At 34.9% G+C, this 13,759-nt stretch overlaps 1 protein-coding gene across 1 annotated transcript in view; it reads right to left on the bottom strand.

The window, feature by feature from the left end:
- The window catches only part of CCDC152 (coiled-coil domain containing 152), a 52,328-nt gene that overhangs the window by 19,740 nt on the left and 18,829 nt on the right, over window positions 1-13,759 (bottom strand). The window contains exons 4-5 of the mRNA XM_010374396.2: window positions 12,807-12,875; window positions 2,683-2,747 (exon numbers count right to left, since the gene is read on the bottom strand). Of these exons, the coding sequence (XP_010372698.1) occupies window positions 2,683-2,747; window positions 12,807-12,875 (134 nt within the window). The remainder of the gene's footprint in view (window positions 1-2,682; window positions 2,748-12,806; window positions 12,876-13,759) is intronic.

The following is a 13,759-nucleotide window of genomic DNA, read 5'->3' as shown; positions in this document are numbered from 1 at the left end:
CAGGCTGAACTTCTGTTTCCAAAAATTATATAAATATTCCTAATTCCCAAAGCAAGATTAGGCATTACCCGTGGTAAGGGTATGTTTTATGAGGAGGCATAGAGAGAAAGATGAATTTGGGATTTGCAAAGTGCTTGACAGCTGCCTGAGATTAGCTTCTGAGGTTGTTGAAGGATAGGGGTGATTTATTATGCTAAGAACAGGGAGAGGAGCATTGAGAGTGGTGATGGAAGACAGTTATTTTACTACAATTGTGAAGATAAATTTTACAACTTTACCAGGGGTATGGTCCTACATGAAGAAATTATTCAGGAGGCCTAAAATGTAGGCAAGAGAAAAGGAAAGTAGGAAGAATAAAAGTTAAGTATGATAGTAGTAAAAAGACAATCATAAAAGCAAGAGATCAATAAAAGCCTCTAATACCTAAAAGCTGGGGCTCACCATTGTATTCCCAACTCATTGTGTGCAAATACATGTATATATATACACACACACACATATATCTCGATATATATTTCTTGAATGAATGGGAGTGCCAATAAGAATTACTTAGGTCAGAACTCTTAACCTGGTCCCCGTGATTAGGCTTTTGATCAACTTCCAAAATTTAATGTAAAATTATACACGTATTTATCTGTGTGTGTGTGTGTGTGTGTGTGTGTGCATTTTTCTCAGTGAGGATTCATAGCTTTTAATAGATATTTCACGGTATTAAGGAGGTTAAAAAATTTTAAACAGGTCAAGACACACTGGCTTATATGCCTACTATTAAAAATAGGCATACATTCCTCCATATTATCTCAGTTCAAGAGATTTAGTATGGATTCCTGTTTGTTCTACTTATCCTGCCAGAAAACTTGTAGGAATGGACAAAGGTATTCAACTTCTTGGCTCTGATTAAAACTGGGCAGGTGAACCCAGTGGGCAATCCCACAAATTGCCATTTTCTATGTATCTAGATTTCTAGATGGGCAACTACAGAGTAGTTTTTATAAACTACTGACAACTGTGTGCACTAAGCTGTTCCTGCTCCGAGAAACCACAAGAGACAAACCTATGCACCTTTCTATTCTCCACTGATTTTTGCCACAGGAAGATGTCACCAGTAAAGTGGAATGCATGCAGTAATTCGGTAAGACCCAGGATTTGCATTCCAGCCTCCAGGCATGAAGACTATTCTATCTGGGTTAAGTCAAGCTGTATCTCACTAGATCTTGTCTTCCATTTTAGCCTGTGCCATTCCTAAAAAATGTAATCTTTTCATTTTTCTAAGGAGACTAATCCCTAATAGGTTACAATTGATTGTCTTCTTTTCATATGCTTTCTCTGAAATTTAAATTCCAAGGAATAACCTCTAGTTTCACTCTTGATATATAAAACAATGATTCTCTCTATACAAGTTGCAAAATCCTTCTACTCTCACAAATACTGCTATGGAGTACCTCCTGAGTTTCTTCCTGGGGAGTTGTTCTCCATGAACAATGGAGAATTTTAGATGTGTTCAGAGGTTTTGAATTAGCAAATCTGCACTGTCATAGTTTGCTTTGAACAACCCCTAAGTAAGAAATTCAGACTCTTGGATTGTGGTGTTTTCTCTTTAATTTCTTCCCCTCCAAACATTCCTATGATATGACAAAGCAGTATCCTAGTGCTTGAAGTTTTAGAAAGGAAAGTGGTAAAATTTTCTCCCCCTGGTTCCCCACCTCAATTACAATCTGACTTTAGCATCTATTGTTGAGATCTAGAGTCAATATATGAAAGGGATTGGGAAAGAATAAAGGGAAAAAGGACAAGAAAGGGGGAGAAAGGGTAGGATTCATTCCAGAAATACTTAAAAACCATCTCAAAATTGGTGATGAAAAGCTACATTTTCTAAGAGCATAGCCAGAATGCTACTTATTACTGTAGAGTATTAACCAGAAGTTCTGGGCAGGTTTCTTCAGAGGGTCCTCAGATGAGGAACCAGACTGAATTTAGAGAAGATTCTTCAAGTTGAAGGCTCCTGTAGATTCAAATTGAGTTTTGAGGCTCTTTTGTCTGCTAGAATTTGACATATTAGCTCTTGAGCGATGAGGTAGTATAATGAACCTCTCAAAGAGTAGAGGGAACTGACATTTATTTAGCATCTTTTATGCTTTTTAGACACTGTTCATGTGTTCTACAACTGCTGTCACTGCACTGTTCCTACAGGAGACAAGGAAAAGTATCAGAGGTTATGGTGGCTCCTGGGAAATAAATAATTTGTGATCCACATGAAATGCCCCCTGTATTTGAATGGTGTAATGATTACCCAAATCATAAAGAGTACAGATTCATTTACATTATAATAAAAAAGTTCACAAGTAGTAACAAATAGAGTTCACTAGAGTAAAAACTCTATTAACATAATTAAAAAATATGTAGCAAAATAACCGCATCTCTTTTTGGTAGAAAGAAAAAGTTATGCATGTTATATGTTAGTACATTATATTTTGTAAAAATAAAACTCTTAAAACTTGTATTGCTTTGAAAACAAATTGTCATTTACTACAGATTTTGGCATATATACGCATATCTCCACACACACCCACACCCACAAATACTTGGCTGTGTTTATTAATTTAAAAACCTCTTTTTTTCCCCTAATTTGAAAAGATAAATCTCCACAGGGACTTGACCGAATAGAATGATACATAAACTCACCTGTTCATGAGACTTCAACTTCTCTTTTATAAGATCAGCACTTATTTTTAGTTGTTCATTTTCACCTGTGTAAGAATAATCAAAAAACATCATAATATATAGCACTTTCCAATTAATACGAAAATGTGTTTAACATTTTAGCTTCCATTATGTATGCATTCAACAAACATGCATCCAGCAGCTGCTACACATCAGGCACCACGCTAGACACTGAAAATATGAAAGTGAAAAGAGTTATTGCTCTTCAAAGAATTTACAGCCTACTGCTGAGTCAAATGTGTTAGTAGTTATAATATGCTATGATAATTACTCTTTAATGGCAGTATATTGGAAATATTGCAGGAACCTGCAAAAAGAAAACCTAGGGCAGCTTGAAGTCAGGAAAGGAGAAGAAAAGTTACTTGAGATGAGATTTAAGTGATAGGCTTACCCCATGTTAAGAAAGAGCATTCTAAATACAGAAAATTGCACAGAAGACCATGGGCTTGAGTGAATACAGTTTGGAAAAGCTACAATTCAAGTACGGTATTGTTGAAGTGTAAAGTATGCGCAGGAGCTGCTATATAGGTTGGAATCCTATCACTAGGTAGACATATTCTAGATAAACAATTTTGGATTTTGGTTTTAAAGGTTACAGGGAGTCACCAAAGAATTTTGAACAGTGCAGAAGTGAAATAATGAGAGTTACATGCTAAAACGATTATCCGGCAATGTGGATGATGAATGAGAGGGTTTTGATCCTAGAGGAATGGATATCACTAAGTGTACGTCAAGTAAGAGATAACAGGAACCTAAATTACGTCAGTGGCAGTATGGAAAAAAGGAAGCAATGAGGAGAATTATTATTTAGATGATAGAATTACCTAGGAATTTAGTGATCCTTTAGTTAAAGGAGGCAAAAGGGAAAGGGAGAACTTTTTCTTTTTAGGTTTCTGGTTTGGGTAACTGAAAACAATACTTTAATAATATTTTAAACAAATTTAAAAAACCCCGTGGTTAATTTTGATTACTAAACATCCAGGTCAATTTAAAACTGTAATTTCCTATTTGATTGAAAGTTTTCATGATCCTTATCCAACTGGCTAGATCAGTAGCTGTAAAGAGTCAATAGAAGTGGGAAAGAAGTCTTAGTTTGCTGCTCCTTAGTTGCTCTTCCCTGTCTTTCCTCTGGGTCATTTCTTGGGGGATGGATACAAGAAATAAGGAAAGGCAAAAAATTCTCTATTTAACCTCGAGGTTCCAGTCCTTTAGGTGCTTGTAGCAAATATATGCAGAGTCTGGATTCACTCCGACATTTGGCAACTTTTTAGCAGATGTCATCAGAATATGGAAATATGTAGCTATTTTATTGTTAATTGTGGCATGGGCCCTAGTCACTAATTCCAGGTAAACAGGAAAAGCCTCACTAGACATCCTATTACAATTTCTCCTCTACAACCTTAGCTATAAACACAACAAAGAAGTAGTTAAACAAAACAACAAATAAGTAAAGATTTTTGACATTATCTGCTTTTAGGAAGGTTTCTTTTGTAGTAGAGTAACATTGAGAGGAACCTTGGAAACAGAGTCCACTTATGAAACTATTGCAGAGGTATTAAATTACAGTATTAAAATTAAAACCTTGACTATAAACAAAACTAAGAATTAGCTAAACAAAACAAAGACAAATCAGTAAAGATTTTTTACATTATCTGAACAATGCTTTAGGAAGGCTTGTTCTGTAGTACAGTAACATTGAGAGGAGCCTTGCAAACGGTCCACATATAAAACTTGCAGGGATATTATATCAAAGTATTAAAATTAAGTAAAAATCTAAAATCAATTAGTTTTCAAAGGTTGTGATGAGAAAATGATAGGAAAAGTGTTACATTTTTAAGAGTCATATTTAATACAAATCTTAATCTTGATGATGGCTTCAGTTTGTCAGATTGTGTCTTTCAAGAAATTAGTCCATTTCACAGGTTATCATTTGTTCAGAGTATTCCTTTATTATCCTCTTTTTTTTTTTTTTTTTTTTTAAAGTATTGAGATGAAGTCTCGCTCTTGTCCTCCAGGCTGGAGTGCGATGGTGCGATCTTGGATCCCTGCAACCTCCGCCTCCCGGGTTCAAGCTATTCTCCTTCCTGTGCCCCTGAGTAGCTGGGATTACAGGCGCGTACCACCACGCCTGGCTAATGTTTGTATTTTTAGTAGAGATGGGGTTTCACCATGTTGGCCAGGCTGGTCTCCTTTATTATCCTCTTAATGAACATGACATTTGTAGTGATGTCCTTTCTTTCATTTCTGATATCATTACTTGTGTAATCTCTCCTATTTCCTTAGTTCATCTGGCTAGAGACTTGTCAATTTTATTGATCTTTTCACAAAAACAGCTTTTAGTTTCATTGCTCTCTATTGATTTCTTGTTTTCAATTTTACTAATTTCTGCTTTATTATTATTTCTTTTTTTTTACTTACTTTGGATTTAATTTGTTCTCCTTTTTCTTATTTCCTACAGTGGAAGCTTAAATTAATTTTAGCTTTTTCTTGTCTTCTCATATACACAATTTAATGCTATAAATTTCTCTGTAAGCACTGTTTTTGCTGCATTTCACAAATTTTAATAAATTGTATTTTCAGTTTTATTTAGTTCAAAATATTTTAAAATTTGTTGATATTTATTTTTTGACCACTGTATTATTTAAAAGTATTCTTTAATCTGCATATATTTTCAGATTTTTCATCTATCTTTCTGTTTTTGATGTCTATAGTAATTCCATTGTGGCCTGACAGCAGACACCGTATGATTTCTGGTCTTTTGAATTTGTTAAGGTGTGTTTTATAAGCCACAATGGGATCTATCTTGGTGAGTATTCACTAAGTTTGAGGAGAATGTGTATTCTGCTGTTGTTGGATGAAATAGTCTATAGATGTCCATTATAGTCAATTGATTGATGGTATTGTTGATTCCAACTGTGTCCTTACTGATTTCCTGATAGAAGAATGTTGAAATCTTCAACTACAATAGTGGAGTCATCTATTTCTCCTTCCAGTTCTATCAATCTTTGACTCACATATTTTTGATGCCTTTGCTAGATGCATATATAAAATAATTTTATATCTTCTTGGAGAATTAATCCTTTTATCATTATGTAATACCCCTTTTTATCCTGGATAATTTTTCATGCTCTAAAATCTGCTGTTTGAAATGAATATAGCTACTCCAGTGTTCTTAGTGTTAGCACGACGTATCTTTCTCCAGCCCTTAGCTTTTAATCTATATGTGCCTTTATATTTAAAGTAGACTTTTTTTTGTAGAAAGCATATAGTTGGGTAATGTTTTTTGATCCACTCTGATAATCTCTGTCTTGTAAACTGTGTATTAGGCTATTGATTTTCAAAGTGCTTTTTGATAAAGTTGGATTAATATCTACCGTATTTGTTACTGTTTTCTATTCATAGACCTTGTTCTTTGATCCTACGTTTGTCTTCTATTCTTTTTCTGCCTTTTGTGATTTTGAGTATTTTATGTGATTTCATTTTCTCTTCTTTTTTAGCAAATCCGTTATACTTCAATTTTTAGTTTTTTTAGTGATTGTCCTAGAGTTTGCAATATACATTTACAATGAATTCAGGTCCACTTTCAAATCCATTATACTGCTTCTCAGGTAGTACAAGTCTTTTATACTAAAGTATTCATAATTCCTTCCTCTCATTCTTTATGTCACTGATGTCATACATTTCACTTATGCATAAGCTATAATTACTTAATAATACATTGTTGCTATATTTTGAATAAACTGTTATCTTTTAGATCAATTGAGAATAAGAAAAATAAAAGTTTTTATTTTACCTTCACTTATTCCTTCTGTAATGTTCTTCCTTTCTATGTATATACAAGTTTCTGGCCTATATCATTTTGCTTCTCTCCTCTTTCATCACTTCCTGCAAGGCTGGTATACTTGCAACAAATACTCTCAATTTTTATTTGTCTAACAAAGTCTTTATTTCTCCTTTCTGGACAATAAGTTTGCAGGATGCAGAATTATTGGTTGGCGTTTTATTCTATCTCTCTCAGCACTTTAAATATTTCACTCTACTCCTTTACTGCTTGCATGGTTCCTGAGAAGAAGCTGGGTATAATTCTTATCTTTGGTCGGTCCTCTATAGGCAAAGAATTTTCCTCACTCTTGTTTCAAAATTTTTTCTTTGTTTTTTATTTTCTCCAGTTTGAATATGACATACCTATGGGTAGTTTTTTGAGCGTTTACCCTGTTTGGTGTTCACTGAGCTTCCTGGATCTGTGGTTTGGTATCTGATATTAATTAGGGGAAATTCTCAGTCATTATTGCTTCTGATGTTTCTTCTGTTCCTTTCTTTCTTTATTTTCCTTCTGGTATTCCCATTAAGTGTTTGTTACAGCTTTTGTAGTTATTACACAGTTTTTGAATATTTTGTTACTTTTTTCCTAGTCTTTTTTTTTTTTTTCTTTTCAGTTTTGGAAGTTACTATTGACATATTCTCAAGCTTAGAGAGTCTTTCCTGATACTGAAAAATTCTTTTCATTAGGCTATGTCTCGTCTACTAATGAGTCCAACAAAGGCATTCTTCATTTGTGTTTAGAGCCTTTAGCATATTAACCATAGTTTTTAAAAAATTTCTGGTCTAATAATTCCAATATCCCTGCCATTTCTGTGTCTGGTTTTGGTGCTCTCTCTGGCTCTTCAAACTGTTTACTTTTTTTTTTTTTTTTTAGTGTGCCTTGTAATTTTTTGTACAAAGCTCAAGACCAAGCACCAGTAAACAGGCCTTTAGTGATTTGATGGTAAGGTGTTGGGGAAGGAGAAGCATTGTATAGTCCTATGATTAGGTCTCAGTCTTTCAGTAAGCCTGTGTCTTTGGACTGTGAGTTACCCACATGCTTCTCAGTCCCTCTCCCCTTTCGTGAGATGGGATGACTAGAGTGGGCTGGAGTTGGCAAGGCTAGGGGGAGCTGAAATAGGATATTTTCCTCCCCTAAGGCAGCTTATCCTTGGCTAAAACCCCAGTAGTTTAGGTTCAGATAAAACAGCTTCTTTTGAGTCAGGCTTTCTTAAGACCGGAAGCTGTCGATTATTTCAAAATGGTTACTTTTCCTCTCCTCTGGCCAACAACATGAGGGGATTTTTCCCATATCTTAACTATGAGATGTTAGTAGAGCTCTTACAGGTACAACTTACAAAACTGTAGGGGCTTGGGTCCCCTGAAATTTTTAATCTCTTAGACTTGACCACAGTGAGCCTCCTGCAATTCATCAAAATTACATTTTAGGGTTTCCCAGCCTGACAAACAGGGAGGTTTCTGTTCTTGTAAGTTGTGATTTTCTGAATCTGCCTCCCTGTCTCCAATTTTAGGTGCATCAATCTGTCCTGTGACCTCACTTCTGTGACCAAAAGAGTCTAAGAATTGTTGATTTTTCAGTTTGCTCAATGTATTACTTGTTGTTAGCAGGGAATGACAACTTCCGAGATCCTTATATGTTTTACCAGAAACATGAGGTGCATTTGAAGGATTTTCATTAAAGTTAGAATTCTATTTCCAAGTTTTATGTGCAAGTGAGAATACTTAAAAGTGACACATTTTTAGCCCTGAAGTTGCTTAATGGTGGAACCATTTCTAAAGATACAATGGTTTTTCCATAAATTAATTTTCCAAAATCAGTTAATTGGCCACTGCTGGCTGACATTTTTATCAAGTCTAATAGACTTTGATTACTTTTTAACTTAATATGTCTGATAAAGAGCTTGTATGGGGGTAGGAGAAGTGACAGCTCTGATAATTTCTTATTGTTGGCTTGTGCTTGCATTATTGTAATTATTATTGTCCTCAATATATGTTTTATTTTTTAAAACTATTTGTCCATTTTGGAAGGATTAGTTTGATTAGAACTAGCTACTTTTATCTATCAGTCCTCTTATCCAGACACACATAAACTGTACTACATGGCCATACACTGAAATTAGGGGAAAAAGCAAACATGCAATTGTTCAGTTTTAGAACTCCCATTCTCCTCAGAGAAAGCAGAACCTTGTGTATCACGCGTGACATATAATTAACTTACACATAGAAAAAGGAATATTATCCTAGTTATTAAATTTTTGTAAGATGATTGGCTTTGAATTTTCAGATAAAAATAAAGATAAATAAGAATTGTAATTTTTTCTACATCTCATTGAATTATCTTTTACATAATCCTTAAGTCCCTACTGGAAAGATTCATTGATAAGACTAAAGGAAGGTAGCATTTCTCTCACTGTAACTGAAAAGTTTCTTAAACCCAAAGGGTAATTGATTAATCGGCTCAATAATGTTACCAAAAAACCAGATCCTTTTAGTTTACTTTTCTTGCTGTCCTCCAAAATCATCCTGCTGGTATGAGTTTTAGACTAGAAACAAGAAATCTGCAACAATTTTAGGCATTATATACAGTCTTATAACAACCAGAACAACACAGTCCATCTCTTGGGAGAGAGGAAAATTATTCCGAAAGAATTCCCTTGGAGTTTGGATGCAATCAGCGTTCCCTGAGGCATACGGTTAAGTGAATAAAGGGTGAATGTCTGAAAATGCAAAACAGTTTCCTATTAAGGAGAGAAAAGAGCTATTGGAAAGGAAACCACTGGGTAGCTTAAATAAGCAGATTAATCATACTATCTTGGCAATCAATTGGAAGAAAATGGTCAAATATAGATAGCTCTTATCTATCACCTTGCTCAATCAAGGCTTGTAAAAGCATTGGGAAAGTGAACTCAATGAATCATTTGCAAAAGGCATCATACAATATTCATTTTTAAGAATGGCTATTTTTTTTTTTATTGTTTGAGACAGAGTCTTGTTCTGTGGCCAGGCTGGAGTGCAGTGGCGTGATCTCGGCTCACTGCAATCTCCAGCTCCTTGATTCAAGTGATTCTCCTGCCTTAGCCTCTTGAGTAGCTGGGATTACAGGCAAGTGCCACCACACCCAGCTAATTTTTGTATTTTTTTTAGTAGAGGCGGGGTTTCACCATGTTGGCCGGGATATGGATTACAGGCGTGAGCCACAGCGCCCGGCCAAGAATGGCTGTTTAAAAGCTTGTACTTGCTTTGTACTGGATCTTAAAGAGAAAGTTTTTTGTTTTCTCCCATTCTTTATGATGTTAGCTGTGAGCTTTTCATTTACGGCCTTTGTTGTGTTAAGGCAAGATCCTTCCATGCCTATTATCTTCTCTATGTATACCTATTTTGTGAGAGTTTTAATTCATCAGTGGATGTTGAATTTTGTCAAATGTTTTTTCTGTATCTATTGAGGTGTTCATGTGTTTTTTTCCTACTCATTTTGATAATAAATAGAAATCACATGGTGTATCATATTGATTGATCTGTGTATACAGAACCATACTTGCATCCCAGGGATAAATACCACTTGGTTAGGATATATGATCTTTTTAATGGGCTGTTGAATTTTATTTGATAGTATTTTATTGAGGATTTTTGAGTCTGTGTTTATCAGGGATATTGGGATGTAATTTTCTTTCCTTGCAGTGTCTTTGTCTGATTTTGGTGTCAAGGTGATGCTGGCCTCATAGATGAGTTTGGAAATGTTCCCTTTGCTTTTATTGTTTGAAAGAGTTTAAGAAAAATTGGTATTACTTTTTCTCTGAGTGTTTAATAGAATTCCCCATGAAGCCACCTCATCCTGGGCTTTTTTTTTGGTGGGAGATTTTTTATTATTTACTCAATCTCCTTATTTGTTATTGTGTGTTCTGACTATTTCTGATTTAGTTTTGGCAGGTTGTATGTTCCTACGTATTTGACTATTTATTCTAGGTTTTCCAGTTTGTTGGCATATAGTTGCTCTTAATAGTCCCTTATTATCCTCCTCACTCGCCCAAGACAACAGTTGTATAGGTTTCTCTTTCATTTCTGCTTTTATTTACTGACATCTTTCTTTTTTTTTCAGTGTAGCCAAGGGTTTGTCAATTTTATTTTTTCAAAAAAACAAACTCTTAGTTTTGTTAAATTTTCTGTTTTTTTTTTTTTGTTGTTGTTGTTGAGACGGAGTCTTGCTCTGTCGCCCAGGCTGGAGTGCAGTGGCTGGATCTCAGCTCACTGCAAGCTCCACCTCCGGGGTTTACGCCATTCTCCTGCCTCAGCCTCCCCAGTAGCTGGGACTACAGGCACCCGCCAAATCGCCCGGCTAGTTTTTTGTATTTTTTTTTAGTACAGACGGGGTTTCACCGTGTTAGCCAGGATGGTCTCGACCTCCTGACCTCGTGATCCGCCCGTCTCGGCCTCCCAAAGTGCTGGGATTACAGGCTTGAGCCACCGCGCCCGGCCAATTTTCTGTTTTTTTAATCTTCTATTTGATTGTTTTTTCCTATAATCTTCATTATTTCTTTCCTTTGATTACCTTTGGGCTTAATTTTTTTTTTCTAGTTCCTCGAGGCATAAAGATAGATTACTTATTGGATATATATATTTTTCCTTTTAAATTTAGGCTTTACAGCCGTAAACTTCCCCATTAAAATGTCTTTTGCTGTATCCTATAGGTTTTGGTATGTTGTGTTTTCATTTGTCTCAGATATTTTTAAAATTCCTTTGGTTTATTCTTTGACTCGATTGTTCAGGAATGTGTTTAGCATTTTTGCCACTTCTTTTCAACATATTTGCTGGAAATCCTAGACAGCGCAATTAGGAAAGAGAAAGACATAAAGGGCATCCAAATCAGAAGAGAAGAAAATTATCTATATTCTCAGATGACATGACTATATACTTAGAAAACCTATTAGAACTAATAAACAGATTCAGTAAAGTTGCACTACACAAAATCAACATACAAAAATCGATCACATTTCTATATACAAATTACAAAATATCTGGAAAGGAAATTAAGAAACAATCCTATTAACAATGGCAATAAAAATACTTAAGAATTAACCAAAGAAGGTGAGAATCTTGTATGCTGAAAGTAATAAAACATTGATGAAGGAAATGAAAGAAGACACAGATAAATAGATTAGAATTAATATTGTTAAAATTGTTAAAATATTGTTAAAATGTCCATACTATCTAAAATGTTCTGCATATTTACTGCAATTGCTATCAAAATGCCAATGACATTCTTTCCAGAAGTAGACAAAACAATCTTAAAATTCATATGGAATCACAAAAGACCTCAAATAGCCCAAGAAATCTTGAGTAAAAAGAACAAACCTGTAGCCATTGCACTACCTAATTTCAACATATATTATGGAACTACAATAATCAGAACAGTATAGCACTGTTAAAAAAAAAACAGACATGTAGATTATGGAACAGATTAGAGAACCCAGCTGGGTGTGGCATTTTAGTCACAAGGAAGGGAAAAGTTGTTTTGAGCCCTGGCATTGAAATAGGAGCACAAGTGCCCTTTTTTAACACTCCAAATTACAAGAATCTCATATAAGATCAATATTTTATCTCACATATATAAGGTGCTTGTTTTAAAATAAAGGCAGAGGTCTAAGATGAGAAATGCTTATTTGATGTGAGTTTTATGTGGAAGGGGCCTTTAAGGCAATTTAGTTTAATTTCTGATATAGCAGAAAAAAATCTCAGCTGTCACAGCTGAGTCAGAACAGCACAAAATACTTGGTTGGTCTGTTTTGTGAATGGTAGTCCTGTTTGATTAAAATGTTTGTTAAAAATAAGATAAGCTGAATGTGTTGACTTCACTTACGCAAATACAGTCTTAGTCTATGACAAAAAAATTAAATGGTAAACTATCACTGTGGTTTAAATAAAAAATTATGGTTAACTAGTAATACCCACTCTTCAAAACTGAACACAGGGTTATTAAAAACCAACAATGCTACTGAGAATAAATCGATTTCTAAACTTTTTAAGGTAATAACTATATGACCTATATAAAACATCCCTTTATGTCACTATCAGAACATGACTGAATTGTTCTGTTCAGCATAGCATTTCTTATTTCATAATCATCTAGGAAAGTATTTTTAAGTAGTAAGATGTCCACTTTTAGCTGATAAATTGAAACTTATTATCAACAATGTAAAAGCTTCCCATTTTTAAAGGTGCTCAAATAAACAATGCTTTTTTAGATTTTACTTTTTTTTCTAACTTACCTTTCAAATTCTGTTGACATTCAATGGTCTGTTGTAGCCCTTTAATTATATTATGAAGAGTAGCACATTCTAAAACATAAAAGATAAATTTATTTTAAAATCCCTTGCTTTCATTTTGGAATTATTTTCAGTTGAAATTATTAAAATAAAATAATATTTAAGCCAGGCAATGGTGATGTGTGCCTTGTAGTCCTATAGACTCAAGAGGCTGAGGCAGGAGGATCACTTGAACCCAAGAGTTCGAGGCTGCAGGAGGCTATGCTCATGCCATTGCACTCCAGCCTGGGTGACAGAGCAAGACCCTGTCTCTAAAAATAATAATAATAATATTTAATTTGAAATTATAAGATCTTAATAAAGCAGCCAAGCACCTTAAAGAAAATTATATAAAGAAAAACATATATATATTTTTTTTGAGACAGAGTCTTGCCCTGTTGTCCAGGCTGAAGTGCAGTGGCACGATGTTGGCTCACTGCAACCTCTGCCTCCCAGGTTCAAGTGATTCTCCTGCCTCAGTCTCCTGAGCAGCTGGGATTACAGGCACATGTCATCATGCCTGGCTACTTTTTGTATTTTTGTAGAGACGGGGTTTCACCATGTTGGCCATGCCAGTCTCCAACTCCTGACCTCAAGTAATCCACCTGCCTCAGGTGATCCACCCCCCTCAGCCTCCTAAAGTGCTGGGACTACAGGTATGAGCCTTTACTTTTAACTCACTCATTAAGCCAAATGATTTTCAAAACTTGGTAATGACTTTCCTAAAGCACAATAGTATGGATCCTACCATGTGCCTAAGCAATCTCTGCCCTAAGTAGTAAGGCATAACTGCATATGTCTGGGGAACTATAAGAAGAATGTCCATGCAAATCTTCCATGAAAGAACATCCTAAGGAAAGGGAGTCAAATTATATTGTTTTGGTATAAGACAATGTGTGGTACAATTGTGTGGTATA

The sequence above is a fragment of the Rhinopithecus roxellana genome, chromosome 3 (genome assembly GCF_007565055.1).
Source record: "Rhinopithecus roxellana isolate Shanxi Qingling chromosome 3, ASM756505v1, whole genome shotgun sequence".
NCBI lineage: Eukaryota > Metazoa > Chordata > Mammalia > Primates > Cercopithecidae > Rhinopithecus > Rhinopithecus roxellana.
The sequence above is the reverse complement of the archived record's forward strand: the minus strand, read 5'-3'. Positions and strand labels throughout refer to the sequence as shown.